At 39.0% G+C, this 18235-nt stretch overlaps 1 protein-coding gene across 3 annotated transcripts in view; it reads right to left on the reverse strand.

Annotated features, from left to right (window-relative positions):
• The window catches only part of PUM1 (pumilio RNA binding family member 1), a 128063-nt gene that overhangs the window by 84860 nt on the left and 24968 nt on the right, over positions 1-18235 (reverse strand). For all 3 annotated transcript variants that reach the window (XM_065893743.1, XM_065893754.1, XM_065893736.1), the window contains one exon: positions 7414-7482. In XM_065893743.1, the coding sequence (XP_065749815.1) occupies positions 7414-7482 (69 nt within the window). The remainder of the gene's footprint in view (positions 1-7413; positions 7483-18235) is intronic.

Genomic DNA, 18235 nt, shown 5'->3' on the forward strand with positions numbered 1-18235 from the left:
ATAATCCCTTCTCCACTGCACAACCCTTCCTGAAGCCACTGAAAGTAAAGTTTTCCTTATACCTTCCCGCTGCAAGTTATCAGAACAGAGCCAAAAGAAGTTTCTTTTCTCTGATATCTTCATAAAACTTCACGAACAGTAAACTATGTTCAGAAAATGAAGATATTCCCCAGGTGAACTAGGCTTTTCTGCACGATATAGAAAAGGCATGTAAGGAAACAGAAGACAATGTTATCCCGGCCACCTTTAAGTTCCCTATAAATAATGTCATTTGTTTTTATCAAAGTATTAATTACGTGGTTTGATCTATAACATAACCATATTAAAGTTGTACTAGGTCTAGACTTTAAATAATTATATAAATGATTCCTTGCAATAGTACCTGAGAGCTCAGTGTGTAAAAGATAAGCCTCCAGATCACTTAGGAAATCTGTAAAGTTCATGAATGAAACCATGAAAACATCTAGATTGCTTCATGACCTACCCCCCTCATATTCCCAAAGCAGGAAGCAAACAGCTCAATTAAGAGAGGATAAAGAGTCCTTTGCCTCAAGATGGGACCAAACACTCAAACCCACCCACACATCCAGTCAGCCTCAGGGTATTTTTAATTATTAAATTGATGAGAAGTGTCTTAGTATGCCAGATAGACAGGTTCCCTCTTTCATGTGTTCCAGGAGTGGAAAATTTCACAAATGTGCATGTATATCACAGATGTGCATGTATACAGGGAAGACCAACACAGAAAATAAACTATTTCTTCTACACATTTTGCTATAATGAGGACCACAGAATGCATTAATTAATTAAGAGACAATGAATTAATTTTGGTGTTCTGGTTCCTCATCAGCAAAACAAAAGTAAACAAGAATTACACACAACATAGTTTAATACAAGCTTGAACAAGAAATATAACAACAGCAATTCCAATTTTCTAAACACCATTATGTCTGGTTGTATATATATAATGAGAATATTTCCATGCCCCAGCAGATGGCCCAGAGAAAGTGTCCTATGATTACAACTACATTAAATAAAAGATCCTTTATGATAAATGCCTTTATATAAGATTCAACTTGGATAACAGCATTGCTGACATGCTATTCATCCTATGTACTCTTCATAAAATAATTATTGAATAATTCAAAAATGTAAAGATTTGCAGAGAAGACTGAATAAATGCTTTTCAGTTTTGTCCGCTCCCCATCCTCCCCTTCACACCCCCACATCCCTGAGGGTGGAAAAGTAATAGGGATAGAGAATACAGGCAATATTAACTGAATTGAACGGAGGTCCCTTGGGGGGAACTTCTGATGTAAAAGAGAAAATAAAGAGGAATCCATACTTAGAAAAAAATATTTACCGGTACACGATTTATTCAACACAATATATTAGGCAGCCACTGTTTACAAAGTACATATTAGCTGAAGCCCCTGCCCTCAGCAAACTTATGTGCAAGGAAGTAGAAAACATTTACACAAATCACTATATATAAAATAAATTAGGGCCATAAGAATTATATAAATAAATAATGTGCTACTGAATTCCCCTCTGTAGCTTCTGGTTGGTGAGAGCAAGAAAGCTTTCATAGACGAGCTGATAACTGAAGCTGGACTTTTGCGTACTGGGTAGGCTCTGGACATGCAGAAATGAACAGCAGAAAAGCTCAGGATCTGAGTGACAGAGATCTGGGTTTAAACAGCTGGCTCATGATCATGTTAACCTCTATAGTCCTGTTTGCCCAGTACATAAAGGAAACCCTAACACTGCAGGACCACTGTGAGACAATAATGCGTAGTGATTAGTACAGTACCGGAAAATCAGATATGGTCAATAGACTGCAGCTATTATTATTTCTGAGCCTAATGAAATAGAACTTGATGTCAATCCACATCTTGACAGTTACGATCTTAGGCGGAGTCACTTGACCTTAGAACTCACTTCCCTCATGTAAAAATAGTCGTGTCTCTCAAAAATCTGTTGGGAGATTCACATAGGTAATGAAATCAATGCCAAAGTGTTTTGAAAAGTGTTAATGTATTACTGTAGTTAATTAGCTTACTTTCAAATAAAGCATACTGATGTGGATAAAAAGAATAAAAACATTTTAGACAAAGGAGGATAAAAGGGAAGAAATTTAATGAAGACAGATTAAGCACCATGTGGATCAGCTATTTCCTGATGCAGAGAAGCATGTTTTACTGCATTCAAACATTCCAAGATAGCTTAACGTATACAGGGTTAAGTCCACCCATTCTTCCCAGTGCAGGACAGAAGGCAGATATTGGAATGCATGGGGTTTGACACAGGTCTCAAAGTGACAGGACAGAACTGGGCACCAGGTTCTAAATGTCAGATGCGCCCATGTTCGCAGGGTTAGAAGATACCTTCTTATCATCTTCTTCAAAATGCCCAATCCTAATCCCAAAACTATTATGAGATCCCAGGAACTTCCTAAACAAAACTCATAAAAAGGTCACTTCACCTCTAACATGGTCATTAACCTAATAAAGGAAAGTTATTAACTTTCTCCATATCACTTGGCCTGGCTAGCTATGTCTTCTCTAAAGGAACCATTTCATTTTAATAACAAGATGTCAAAAATGCCCAACAACCAAGTGGTATTACTACAAAGTTAATGGAACTAGGCAGCTTTTACCATTCCTATGCATACTCAAAAGCTGCATTTTGGGGGGAAAAGAATGTGTTACACTGCTTGGCCAGATATTTTTATAATGCACCACAGGCTCTATTTATTTTTCATCCTTTCTGCAAGAAAGGCTGCATGATCTTGCTAGCAGACAACACATCTCCTTTCCAAAATTCAACCCAGTTTAGAGTCAACTGAGTTACTCTTATGGGACCCTAACTGCAAGGAATTTACAGTGTGAGGTTAGCCCCTCTAGGGCTGTGGATCATAAAAGTACTTTGAGGGCTTCCCTGGTGGCGCAGTGGTTGAGAGTCCGCCTGCCGATGCAGGGGACACAGGTTTGTGCCCCGGTCCGGGAAGATTCCACATGCCGCGGAGCAGCTGGGCCCGTGAGCCATGGCCGCTGAGCCTGCACGTCCGGGGCCTGTGCTCCGCAACGGGAGAGGCCACAACAGTGAGAGGCCCACGTACCGCAAAAAAAAAAAAGTACTTTTAGCTACCCAAAAGCCTCCAATTCTGTGAGCCATCATGCCATGATGGAAAGATGTGGACTTGGTATCCACATTAGGCTCCTACTTGTCCTGATTTCACAATTACCACCCTATGAGCCCTGATGGACAGACACTTCAATGTCTTATGTAGCTGCACAGTGAATGAGTCACTTAGAGAATCCAATGAAAACTTACAGAACCTCTACATCACACTCTAAAATAACACATCTTTTAGATACCCTCTGGCATATCCTAGAAAAAGGAGAACTAGTCCTATTTTCTATCTTTTTAAAGCTAGATATAAGGGCAAACTCCAAGAATCTTAGACTTAAAAGGGTCCTGGAAAACTATCTAGTCCAACATGTGTGTCTTACGGATGAAAAAAAGCAAAGTCCAAAGAAGATGAATGCCTGAGGCAAGGCCAAAAGCGGTGGCATCAGGGTTCTCATCCAGTGAGCTCTTCACCCCATCAAGTTATACCTTTCTTTGGGTTAAGAGCTCTCCAAATCATTGTCAAATTCCTTCCTCTACAAGCCATTCTGCTCTCACACTTACAGGCAGAAATCCTATGTAATGTCTAATGAGAACCTGCAGCTATGTTTTAAATACATCTCACCTTACTCTACTTCCAGGAACGTGGTAGGATTCATTATCACTCTACATACAGATGCACCTTCCAGATTTCATTCCTCAGGTTTACAAACGTATTTGTAAAAAAGCATAGAAAGCTTTTCTATGCTTCAGTTTTCTAAAACAAAGATGAAGGGCCACATACCTAAATACATTCCATTTATTCCAGAAATAATCACTGTTATTTTAATGTCCCTGAACGCTGTCAGGTTTACTACATGTAAAACATTAAGGACTCTTAAAAAAAGTTCCTTGGTTTTTAAAAGTGAGAAAACCAATTATTCAGAATAAGGTGGCTTTTCTGTCAAAGACTCTCAAAGTACTTTCAAACGAGAACCACTATCCTCTTTGCAAATACATCTTTTTCAGGACATAAAATAAATAAGTCATGCAAGACCATAAACCAACCAAGGCAGAAACAGAACCCAGAAACATCAGGTCAATGAGCCTTCCTCAGTACTACAAAGACACACTCTTGAATACTCAACTAACAGAAATAATCTGTGCCTTTAAACTTTTCAGGACTGGACTTAAAGTTGAATGAAAGGGGCTGCTAGCAAGGAGAGTGGATGAAATATTTGAAAATAATTTGTAGCCCTAAGCCTAAGACATTTTCCTATCTTCCTTTTTATGTTGACTTTTTAGAACAGGAGGTAAGTAAAGCACTTGTAGAGTGTCCTTCAGCTAAGAACAGCTAGCTGTACTTCAGACAACCAGCAAGGTTTGAAGGCAAAGTTTTAAGTAGTCACCTCTGAGCAAGATTTCTAAGAAACACTATCTAGCAAAGTGACTCCAGGAGTCTAGCACTGGCTTTGATGAGGAAAAAAAAAAGTTGCAAGAGCCAGGCAGCACTAACTTTATTAGAAATCAATTACTTTGAATCGAGGCAATTCTCTTTGAACTCTAAAGATTCACACACTCTTGAACATAGGTATCATCTGCCCTAATGAGGACTCTCACACAAGCACAAAGACACACACAAATACAAATAAAATAACTGCAGCAAAAAAATACTGTGCCTGGCTTTATAAATCCATGCAATTTACTTGAAATTTTAGTGTTTATATGGGTAAACACTACATTTACACACATCCCCTCCCAGAGATGCTTTATTGTTTAAAGGGAAGGAAATTTAATGACGTTAAACTAATTAGAAACTATGCTTTTTTATTTTATTATAAAAGCTAGCTTTCTTCATCTCTCTTTTGTGCCCATCTCCCTTGTATCCCTGCAAAAAACATTCCCCCAACCTATACCTATGTGAATCCTAACTAAACTAGAGGATGTTTCCCAAGTCCTATACCTCCATCCAAGTAATCACAAACTACTCCTGCCAATACTGATCACTCTCTTCTCAAAACAGGAACCATACAAAGAAACGCAGTGAACTCTTTCTGTTGTCATGTGTATTCACTCCTTCCTCAACTAGCTAAAGAAAGAGTTCCTTGAATACAAAAACTTCACTCCATACTTAACTTAGTTGTCCCCTTTGTGCCTGGACACTGGGTTATGCTTTCAAAAAATAACTTCAGTTAAGTGTATTTTGGAAGGGAAGTGTATTAAGCATTTGTTAAAATCCTTCCCCAAATATCAACTGTTATAAAGCTTACTAAAATGAGATTTTTACCATCAATTATTTTATAAGTATTGGTTTCATTTACTCTAAGGGCACATGCTTTGGAGAGGTAGCCAGGTCAGAGTCCCAGCTCCATCACTTTCTAGATGTGTGACCCTGAGCAAAATTTTTCCTTATCTGGATAACAGAACCATCCTGAGAGAGTTACTGATGAGATAATGCATACAAACCTCTTAGCATCTGCCTAATAGATGGTCAACAAATGGTAGCTATTATTATTACTTTGTTAATAATAAGGAAAGAAGAGTGACACTGCATTACTGTTGGAATGTACTTTGTTTAGTTATTTACATATGCCAACACCTAGCTCTGATGAATTACATACAAACATCAAAAAATGACATCTCTAACAAAAATAAGGAGGTGCGGTCTGGAGACCTTGTGGGGAAGGGATATTTTTGGAAGAAGAAAATGATTTTTTAAATATTTTTGTTGTTAATTTAAATAAAATTCACTTTCTGTTCACTCTTCTTCAATTAAGTTAAGTCTTTAAAGATTATGAAGTGTTACAAAACAGTAACAGGGCATTATTTTTATTCTGTGTAACTAATTTTAAAAGACTGGGCTTAGAGTGGACCAGGTTAGAACCACAGGAGTGCGGAAGCAGATGAATGCGGTTTCCCCATCTATAATTAATGTGACACATCTGTTAACTTTCTGTTCAAACTGTGCTCCAGAAATTTAGTGAGAAAATCACTTACTCAATAACCAGATAGGGTTTATTGATGTGCACTGTTTCATTAATATTAGGCAGGCACAGGAAACATAAGAACACCTACCAATCTGTTCTTCAAGCTCTAGAGGAAACACAAAAACAGGCCAAAACCCCATGAACCCAAGATAATAGGACACTCGACTCTGACCACAAGATGATTCAGAAAAGTTGGAAACAAAATCTTATAACCAAGGAAGCAAGAATCTTAGGATCAAAACACAAAGACTTTAACTAATGCCTAGCCACAATGGTAGTAAATGAATATTTGTTATAAATCAGGAAATTATCTTAATTTTGAGTCCTTGGAACCTAGTACAGTGCCTGGATCAAAGAATATTGGCTAAATCAAAGAACAAATGTATTTAATGAATAGTATAAAAGAGAATCCAGAATACAGCTATTCTCCCTCTTTAAAACATTAAAATAGATATGGGGGCTTTTAAATACTAGATATACAAAATATAAAACAGAAGAAAAAACCTAAGGCTACTTCTCCAGAACAAAAAAAAATCACAAGCAAATGCCCCCAGTTTGTGAACCTGTGACATCTTTAGCCATTAATTCAACCTGTACGTTCTACCTATCACCAATACACTCTTATTGTCAACATCTAGAAGCACCAGAAACCTGCTATACTTGATTTATATTCCTCTTTCTTTTAGAATTATGGCAATCTTCACTATCAATATAATGGATGGTAAATTCTGTTTCTGCAAATTTTAAACATTACAAACAAACCAAAATTCTTGTTTCTAAATTCTATCTACATAAGGGATGACTGGCTCAGGCCTCAACCTTCTGGAATTATTTCACCAGAAATCTAACAATTCCCTCTTCACAATGGAAGCCTAAACAACTTCCTCAAAAATAACACTGCTCTAAAAATAGGTTATCAACATATTCTGACTAGCATCCAATCTAAAACTCCCTTCCACTGCAAAAGAACCTAACAACTGAAAAATGAGCCAAAGGTTAAGGACATTTTATGCATATAAAACTATTTTGTAAAATTTTAACACCTCAATTTACAACTGACTGGTTAAGATAATATTAATTTGTGCTCACATTTTGGTTTTGTTTTATTTTTAAGACATTAGTCTAAAGTTAACATTCTTCTTATAATGAGATTGTTTTGGCAAAATTCTGCAATATCCCACTCCTATCATGAGGATGGCAACAAGGAAAAGCAAGCACATACTTCTGGAGACTAGATTCGGACACATTTGATGAAAGACAGCTCCAACCTTCTCTTAAAAACAGGCCCACTTTTCTGGCACACCAATTCACTTACCTCTCCCATCGCTCTTCCCTCCAGAGCAAGTGCTTGAAAATCGTGATTCAGCTCATCCATAGAACGTACCTATTGTTTAGAATAGAGGAGGGAATAATTCCAAGTTAGCATCTTGAATTTTACATACACATTAACACAACTGAAAAGCTTTTCTATGTTTACTTTCAGATATTGACAAGACAATAACAATAATCAAGTGACTGAGATTAAACATTCACTTACCTTTAACCATCAGCGTTCAGCAATGACCCCTGCTTTCTCCCCTCCCATTCCCTTTTGTTTTCAAACATGAAAAACACATAATGCAGAAAAAGAAAAAGCAAATTCCATCACACAAGAATTACAGTAAGGACTTCCCTGGTGATCCAGAGGTTAAGAATCCACCTTCCAATGCAGGGGATGCGGGTTCGATCCCTGGTTGGGGAACTAAGATCCCACATGCCATGGGGGCAACTAAGCCTGCGCGCTCTAGAGCCCACACGCCACAACTAGAGAGCCCACATGCTGCCACTACTGAGCCCGCGTGCTGCAACTAAGACCCAACGCAGCCAAATAAATAAATAGATAGATAGATAGATAGATAAATAAATAAGGAAGCAGAGTCTTTAAAAAAGAGAGAGAATTACGGTAGCTGTATTTCATACATTTTGACTTAATAAGTAAAGATCAACATGTTGAAGAGCAATAATGTATGTAGATGATTATGTGACCTAAACCTTGCTACTGACTCAAAAGACCACAGTCCTTATGAAAACTGACTCACAGACCACAGTCCTTGCGAAAACAGTTAAGTACAAATTAGGGGACTCATTTGATCGAAGCCAGTATTTCTTTGATAAACCTCAGGTTGAAAGGCGCTACAAACTATATAACGGAGTGCCCCCAACATTTCTCCATATTGGAATATCTCTGGGGGCTCCTAGAATCTGAAAACCAGGAGAAATAAAAAATAGCACATATCACAAGGATCTCTTCAAACTTATCATTAAATGTACTACCCACATCATAACAATCTTTCTAGACTTCAATTAACTCATCTCCAAGGTCATTACTACAAGGTAGTATTTAAGAGCAAGAATGAAGTGTGGAATAGGTTAAGCAAAACAGTCATAATTCAAAAACCCTTTACTGTCCAACAGTCTACTGGTCCTCTCAGTTATGAGCAACAAGTCACCTTTGCTGCCTGAGGCTAGAGTAATGTCCCTTGTTTATTAAAGAGGAAGGTTATTCTTTTTCTTTTTTTAACACCTTTATTAGAGTATAATGGCCTTACAATGGTGTGTTAGTTTCTGCTTTGTAACAAAGTGAATCAGCTATACATATACATATATCCCCATATCTACTCCCTCTTGCATCTCCCTCCCACACTCCCTATCCCACCCCTCTAGGTGGTCACAAAGCCAGAGCTGATCTCCCTGTGCTACACGACTGCTTCCCACTAGCTATCTATTTTACATTTGGTAGTGTATATATGTCCATTCTACTCTCACTTCATCCCAGCTTACCCTTCCCCCTCCCCATGTCCTCAAGTCCATTCTCTACATCTGTGTCTTTATTCCTGTCCTGCCCCTAGGTTCTTCAGAACCATTTTTTTTTCTTTAGATTCCATATATATGTGTTAGCATATGGTATCTGTTTTTCTTTTTGACTTACTTCACTCTGTATGACAGACTCTAGGTCCATCCACATCACTACAAATAACTCAATTTCATTTCTTTTTATGGCTGAGTAATATAAAGAGGAAAGCTATTCTGCCTACCTGAGAAAGACTGCTGATTGTCTGAAGCAGAACTTTCTCAAACCCCCTCATCCAATCATCACTACCTCCAAATGTATGTGAACAATTTCTAGCAGTGGGTAAATGCAAAGAGAGTCAAACTAGGGACAGGCAGGGAGAGGGTAGAGTATGGAGCACAAACCTGAATACAGCTGGGGGAACCAATTTAAGGATTTTATTAACATGCTGACTGAATACCACCCCAATAATCTTAATTTGACTGAACTGTCACCACATAAAAATACAGTCGCATTGTTTTATTTTTTTTTAATTTATTTATTTTATTCTGTTCGCTGTGTTGGGTCTTCTTTGCTGTGCATGGGCTTTCTCTAGTTGTGGCGAGTGGAGGCTATTCTTCGTTGCAGCGCGGGCTTCTCATTGCAGTGGCTTCTCTTTTTGCAGAGCACGGGCTCTAGGCGCACAGGCTCAGTAGTTGTGGCGCATGGGCTCTAGAGCACAGGCTCAGTAGCTGTGGTGCTCAGGCTTAGTTGCTCCACGGCATGTGGGATCTTTCTGGACCAGAGTTCGAATCTGCAGGCGGATTCATAATCACTGCACCGCCAGGGAAGCCCAGGTCACATTGTTTTAAATTACACATTTTCAAAACCCAGAGCTGACACTATGCTACAAATGATACATCGTGTCACTAAGATGTAACAGCTTTGGGATGCTTGACAAAAATGTAAATTTATAAAATTCAAAATGACACTAAATTTAAGCCATATGAGAACAAAGACATAGACATAAGGCTTGTTACTGTGGTAAAACAGTTTCAAAGGGCCTTGAAACAGAAGCTAGGCTCACAGTACAAGGCGTTTACATTATTTCAGTAAGCACACTGAATAAGCTCCTAAACTACAGGTAGTAAAAATAAGGAGGGGAGGGGAGATGAGGACAGCATCTTAACTAAACTCTACAAACGTCAGATAAAACCATTTTGAACTTTCAGGCCAGAGTTAACATTTACAAAGCATGTAAATTAAACACATAAAGTTCTACATCTAGCTTTTTCTGTGGAATCTAAACATGCATTTAACTAGATGCTAGGCGTTTCTTGAAAATCCAAAAACCTACAAATAGTTTTAACCAAGAATGTTGGAATTCTATTTATATTTCCCAAGAAAAAAGTAGGAGTGGCTACAAAAATGAAAAAAATAAAGTAGGAATGGTAAGGGAAGGCAGAGAACATGCAATATGCATATTTATGTAATCATTACAACAATCTCACAGTAATTATTCCCATTTAAGAGATTAGAACTGAGCCTCACAGAAATGCCTTCCCCAACCACTGTTGAGTAGGGAAGAGTGTTTAGATGGCATTTCCAGGATCTAAATCCAGATGTTCCAATTCAAAGTGCAATGTCCTTTCTATGTTATCAAGCTGCCTCCAGGGCAGCCACAGGAAGTTTCCACCCCCAGATAGAACTGCCTTCACAGCTTTTGCTGTGGGCTTTGATGAGTCAGCTCTCTTGGTCTTTTTGCCTTTGCTTTCCACTGTCTCCTCCCCCTACCTTCAAAATTTGCCCATCCTTCCCTCACAGCAATTTCCATCCCTTTCTATACTGCCTTCCCACCCACCCATCATTCTCTCTCCTACCACGTTTTATTTGCTGGCTCGCTTACCCTCTCAGGTCTCCTCACCCTCTCTTTATCTTTAGCTCTCTGTTCACCTCCTCCAGCTCTCCCTCTTCCAGGGTGTGTCTCTCTCTGCCTCACATACAAGGTGAACCACTACTCCTCCTACCTCCTGTAGACAACGAGAATGGAGCCTTTGCTAGTACAGAAACTCCATTTTAAACCATGTACCCACAGTTGAGTAGACAAGATAAACCAAGTCACTCTCACAAAAGTGTTTTTAACTAGTCAGGAACTTATTGTTTATAATGGGAGCTATACCTTATATGGTCATCAACACCAGGCAGACTCTCAACAAAATTCTTCCTAGGAAACAAAACTAATGATCAGAAGAAGACGCTCAGGAATCAAGAAAAATCAAATGATGAAAACAGACGACTGTAAGAAACTTCTTGGGCAGGTAACAGAAACCTTTTCTATCATAAAGGAGAAAAGCTGGCTGTAAATTATAATCAAAGAAAATGCTCCCATCAGGACAGAACTATCTTTTCAAGTTCTTGTACTCTACACCTCCCCCTCTTTCTCTAGTATTCAATTTGAGTGAAGGGTTAATGTTAATTTCTACTACGACTTACTAATTCCATCTTCACTTTTGCTAAATGTCTGTAAGGCTTCCTACCTTCCACTAAACAAGCTTATCACCTCTGGTTTCACAAAACTATTTCCTATTTTTCTCTGTGGGCTACTTGACAGCTGCCCATCTCACACCCATCCAGGACTTTCTCTACTGAGGCCCCACCCCATAAAAGCATCTCTTACTCCCTTTAATGAAGAGGCAAAGTGAGAAAACCACGTTAATGTCTGACCTACCTCATATTTCCTCACTTCATCCCACCCAAGAATATCATCTGTACAGATGACCTAGCTTCTGAGTTTCCTCTCCATTTCCCAGATACCAGAACTTCCTTTTGTAAGCCTCAACACCTGTCGTCTTCTTCTAACATGGATCTTGTCCTAACTAGAATCATAATTTTGCAAATTAAGTTGGTGTTTTACAGCATAGGAAGTTATAAAATCAAAACAGATAAACCCGGAACTATACAACACATTTGAAAAATGAAAAATTACGCAAAAGCATCACTTTACAAATCATTAAGAATATTCTAAAGTGCATTCCTTGAGAAGCCCTACTTACCATACCCAACATCCCATACACTTATCAGAATCAATGAATGATATACACTTCACTATTTCCATCTGTAAAACTGAGATAACACTGGCTACTTTATACGTCTGCTATGAAGACTAAATGAGGGACTTCCCTGGTGGCACAGTAGTTAAGAATCCTCCTACCAATGCAGGGGACATGGGCTCGAGCCCTGGTCCAGGAAGATCCCACATGCCACGGAGCAACTAAGCCGGTGCACTGCAACTACTGAGCCTGAACTCTAGAGCCCACAAGCCACAACTACTGAAGCCCACGTGCCTAGGCCCACGCTCCACAACAAGAGAAGCCACCACAATGAGAAGCCCGCGCACAGCAACGAAGAGTAGCCCCCACTCACCGCAACTAGAGAAAGCCCATGTGCAGCAACGAGGACCCAATGCAGCCATAAATAAATAAATTCATTAAAAAATATATTAAATGAGACATGTCCAATACCTAGTAGGCATTTATTCAACTATATCCATCTCACAGGTTATTCTCTTTAAGTTACTGAAATGTCCCCATACATCCATCTCTCCTTTCCCTATCCTCGGTTAGCAAAGGGTAGGTTTTGGTCATTCCAGGGAGGTGAGCCTCTCTATATATAGGTCAGCATTTTCATAATCAATATTAGAAGTACCTAGATCACACAAACGTCTAACTTACTTTCTAAAACTTAGCATTTCGAAGTACGACCATTCTTCTCTCTTCTCAATTCCCAGCTAACCCTCAATTCACATAAACTTCTATTCTAATCCATTCAGAAACTTCCAACAAATAAAAATCATCACTAGTTCGAGCTCATGTTTTTTCCGTTCTCATAAGAAAAAAAAAAATCTCAATAAAGTCACCTTCTCAAATTCCTTCATTCCCTGACTTCCATACCACTATGATCTCCTGGTTCTCCTCCTACTTCTCTATTCAGATTTTTGTCTTTTGGCCAGCCAACATTGCAGTCAAGGAAAAAAAAAAAAAAAAACCCCACTGAAACTCAGACTTGGGTATAAAGGAATCCAATTTAAGGAGTTAATGATCCAAATATGTAACAAATTACATTTATCAGATTTTCAAGCAGATATGTATTACTGAACATTAAATTTCAAAGAACAAAGCGGTTACCATGGTGGTCCACGCAGTCCAATATAAAAGACCTTAAAAAAAAGCAACTTTTGACAGCATTCTGGCTCAGTTCTTGGCCTTACTTTACTAGCAGTCCTGTCCTTGGATTGCTGTCCCTTAACTGCTCAGGGTGTCTTTACAATGAATGTCCCCTCACTTGAGCTAGTTTGGCCAGTTCTCTGTTGATTGTATACAAGAACCAAACTCAAACACAATAGGTACCACTAAGTTGGTATTTATGAAATCACACTGGAAGTCTGTATTTTAAAACAGTAATCAGAGCTACATAGTGCACTTGGAAAAATAAAGTTCAACAAATCAACACTTTTTTGAATATTTTCTGTAACAGACATATTTCAAGACACCTGCCTAGAAAGGGCAACTTTGTGATTCCCACCACCTCTGGCCACAAACAACTATAACAAAAGTATTCTCCTAAATGGCCAAACCCCTAGTACCTGAAGAGAAGTGATAAACTGACCTAATCAGATACTTCTCCTTAGCATTCAGGCCAGATAGCAATGGAGAGATAAAGTGAAATTCCCTAAACACTTGGCAGTTGTAGCTGTCATTTTGGGTCAGGTATAACCCGGTGAATAAGCAGTAGATGGTCAACACAAAGAAGAGAAAGAATGTGCTGAAAAAAATCAGAGACAAGAGACTATGGAACCCCTATGGAAACAGAAAAGCCTCCTAGTGCCCAGGAGGCCCACGTATATATTTCCTGCTCTGGGATTCAGAGAGAATCCCTGGTGTTCCTTCACTTAATGCCCTGAATTTTTGCTAAGCAGAAAAGACTTCTATACCTTGAGACTAAAACTGCCTTTACTAGAATATTTATTTCCTCAACCACTGAATCTCAGTTATCAGGCATTTTTCTCCTCCACACCTTTGTTCCCCTGGAGGATTTTTTGCAAAGGCAAGCCTAGATCACGATGGCTCCATTTCACTAACGTAGATCCAGAACAATACAAGCAGAAGAGTTGGTGCCAAGAACCATTACAGGAAGGAGATACCAGAGAGAAAAAGGCAGCAAATGCAGGAGAAACTTGAGCAATGAGAAGAAGAAATGGAATACGAGGATTAACCTAATCTGAATTTAATCATTAATGGAAAAACATTTAATAAGTCTGTTCTACACCATCTTCTGCTTTCTTGTATCTGTATTATAAATAATAACAACAACAAATATTTACTGAGACTTACTTTGTGCCAGGTCCTGTCCTATAAAAATCTTTATATGCTGTATGATCTCTTTAATATTCGTAACAATTTGAAAATGCAGGTACTCTTATCCCCATTTTGTGAGAAAAGCAAAAAGTTATCACATTCCTCTAATAAAATATAAATAAATCAACATTCTTCTTGATTACTGGGAAAAAACAAAAACAAAGACTACTCTTTAAGCTTAGGAGGAGGCAAAACCTACTACGTGATCTTATTTATTCACTGTTAATAGCAACACTAAATACCAGCATCTGCTGAGTTTTCAAGGCACTGTACTGCAAAATAGACATTATTCCATTTTATAGATGAGAACCAAGGTTCAGAGGCATGATCTGTCTAAAGTCATACAGCAGATAAAGATCAGAAGTGGAATTCAAATTCAGCTCTCTATCCTCTTTACTAGCACTTCTTTCTGTTCTCATCAAAGATAAGCACAAGGGCTTCAGGACACCTGGCTTAAACAGCTGTTGTTCTGGAAACTGATTACTACACTGGTTTTTTTTCTAATTCTATTTATTTATTTGTTTATTTTATTTTTGGTTGCATGTTGGGTCTTCAACACTGCTCATGGGTTCTCTCCAGTTGCGGCGAGCGGAGGCCACTCCTTGCCGTGGTGAGTGGGCTTCCCAATGTGCGGTGGCCTCTCCCGTTGCGGAGCACGGGCTCCAGGGGCGCCGGCTTCAGCAGTTGTGGCACGCGGGCTCAGCAGCTGCACCACAGGGGCTCAGCTGCTCCGCGGCACGTGGAGTCCTCCCGGACTAGGGCCCGAACCCACGTCCCCGGCATTGGCAGGCGGACTCTTAACTGCTGTGCCACCAGGGAACCCCTACATTATTTTTATACAGGAGGAAAATGAAGTCACCACAGCAGCCAGGATTAGGCTGAACTTCCATTTTTTTTTATTATTTATCATTAAAAACTGCTACTACCTTGGACTTCCCTGGTGACGCAGTGGTTAAGAATCCGCCTGCCGGGCTTCCCTGGTGGCGCAGTGGTTGATAGTCCGCCTGCCGATCCAGGGGACACAGGTTCGTGCCCCAGTCCAGGAAGATCCCACATGCCGCGGAGCGGCTAGGCCCGTGAGCCATGGCCGCTGAGCCTGCGTGTCCGGAGCCTGTGCTCCACAACGGGAGAGGCCACAACAGTGAGAAGGCCCGCATACCGCAAAAAAAAAAAAAGGAATCCGCCTGCCAATGCAGGGTACACAGGTTCAAGCCCTGGTCCGGGAAGATCCCACATGCCATGGAGCAACTAAGCCTGTGCGCCACAACTACTGAGCCTGCGCTCTAGAGCCCGCTAGCCACAACTGCTGAGCCCGCATGCCACAACTACTGAAGCCTGCATGCCTTGAGACCATGCTCCGCAACAAGAGAAGCCACTGCAATGAGAAGTCCGGGCACCACAACAAGGAGGAGCCCCTGCTCGCCACAACTACAGAAAGCCTGCGAGCAGCAATTAAGACCCAACACAGCCAAAAGTAAATAAGTAAACAAATTTATTTTTAAAAAAAAAAAACTGCTACTACCTTTAGCAATTAAATACCATTAAAGTTCCAAATTATATAATGTGTTGATGGCGTTCAGCTAGGATAGTTAACAGACCCAAGTGATAAACTGTAAGTTACCAAAATTGATTTGCTACCATACTACCATAATACATACACCTCATGGAAATGTCAGCACTTCATAAACATAAAAGAAAACAATTTATAAAGTAAAAAGAATAAATAATATTTTCAGAAGCAGTTAATAAAGCCTATGATACTAGTGACCTTTAACTACAAAAACCTCACAATTGCTGGTTCTGACGGTCTTCATCTTAATTTCACCAATCATGATCAAGCTGAAATCAGTAAGGAGAGCAAGGCCATTTTAACTGGAGAGAGAAACTGTCTAATTGATATGGAAGAACCTAATAAGTGTAAAACTTAAGATAATGATAAATCTTATCTCCACTTGTCTGGAAACTACTACCTGTAGCAATCTGTCTGAATGGTATACTCCTGACTTCCAAAAGAACAAATTCCAAAAGCATGAAAGAGACTCCTACACAACTACTATTATAGATCACACTTACAACAAAAAATGGTTATTTGCAAACAGAGGATACATCAAGGGTCTTCATTAGCAGTAAAAGTTTCATTCTGAAATACCAATATCAAAAGATGACATATGGAAAAAGCAAAAAAACGAAATCAAGAATGTTCACCAGAAGTTCTTAAATCGAGTTGTGGCAAATGTGTATCAGGCTCTTTTCAAACAATGAAACTAAATTTAATGTATTTGCCATCATTGGAATCTTACCAGCACAGTGTAAGAATCTATGTAAATAATGTGAAAATAACAAATATTTGTCCACAAAAAAAGACACAGAATTCGCTTTTCCAAACTTCTACTAATATTAAATTTTTTGAGATTCACTTTGTCATCCTTGTGCTCACTAATGGACATGTAATAGTAGGCATAAAAGGCTTGTAAGAATTTTTACCATAAGAACAATCTGTGAAAGAAAACAAATTATGGGCCTCCACAGCCATTGATATAAATTTTCTACAAATTGTAAGACAGTGAATATTTTTTAATAGATGTACAACTTAGACTACCAGTGAAAACAACAATTGTGAAAAGTAAGTGGAAGAACTATCAACTACAAGGCATGCCTACAGTGGTAGTCTGCGGATTGATTCAGGGGTGAGAGGGCGACTAACATAAAGACTGCTTCTCTAGTTAATCTGTTCTCCCTTTTCGACAGACTAGGAGTGGAGAAATTTACAATGAAGTTCAAAGACCATGATACAGGTGTCTTACTGCCTTCTCAACTACTGAAATAACATCTACTAAGTAGCAAAACTGCACTTTAGCAATAGTGCCATGGCAGTTTGTCTTATCTCCCTAAAAGTAAACCCCACAGTATTAAAAACATGACAGGCATTACATACAAATATTTGTAACGTGAGAAATTACCCTCAATCTTCGGAGCGACAAAATAGCAGAAACATGACTTCCACAGCCAGCTTCTTTAAAATGATTCTTATCTTGCTTAAAAGAACACATTGTCATGCTTTTTCGAGCTTTCCAAGAAAGAAATTTGACAATATGCATCAAGTTTTATAAACGTTCATGCCTTTTGATCCAGTAATTCTACTTCTAGGAATTTAGCCTAAGCAAATAACCAGAAATATGGGCAAAGATTTGTTATCGAATATCTTCATCATGGCACTGTGATGTGAAAAGTGGTTTGAGGGACTTCCCTGGTGGTCCAGTAGTTAAGATGCTGCGCTTCCAATGCAGGGGGCGCAGGTTTGAACTCTGGTTGGGGAACTAAGATACCACATGCCACATGGCCAAAAAAATAAAAAAATAAGAAAAAAATAGCAAAATATTTTTTAAAAGTGCACAATAAGCACCTTTGCTTATAAAGCTTATTCTTTTTTTTTTTTTTGCAGTATGTGGGCCTCTCACTGTTGTGGCCTCTCCCGTTGTGGATCACAGGCTCCAGACGCGCAGGCTCAGCGGCCATGGCTCACAGGCCTAGCCGCTCCGCGGCATGTGGGATCTTCCCAGACCGGGGCACGAACCCACGTCCCCTGCATCAGCAGGCGGACTCTCAACCACTGCGCCACCAGGGAAGCCCAAGCTTATTCTTTATTTTAGTTAAGATGTTTCTAGAAGAGGATTATTGGTTTGAAAGGTAATAATATATTAAAAACTTCATAAATGTTAAATTTATTTTCAGAAGCTTCTTTCTGATTTTTTTTTCATTGACATTATAGAAAACGTAGAAACTACTGATGAAGTTTTAGGTTAACACTTGAGTATATTACCTTCCAGTCTTATTTTGTGTATGTCTCTATATGGAAATATACACATATCATTTTATGTATGTAGATTTGTGGCCTATTATAGAATCCTTACACA

Source organism: Phocoena phocoena, chromosome 1, assembly GCF_963924675.1.
Source record: "Phocoena phocoena chromosome 1, mPhoPho1.1, whole genome shotgun sequence".
NCBI lineage: Eukaryota > Metazoa > Chordata > Mammalia > Artiodactyla > Phocoenidae > Phocoena > Phocoena phocoena.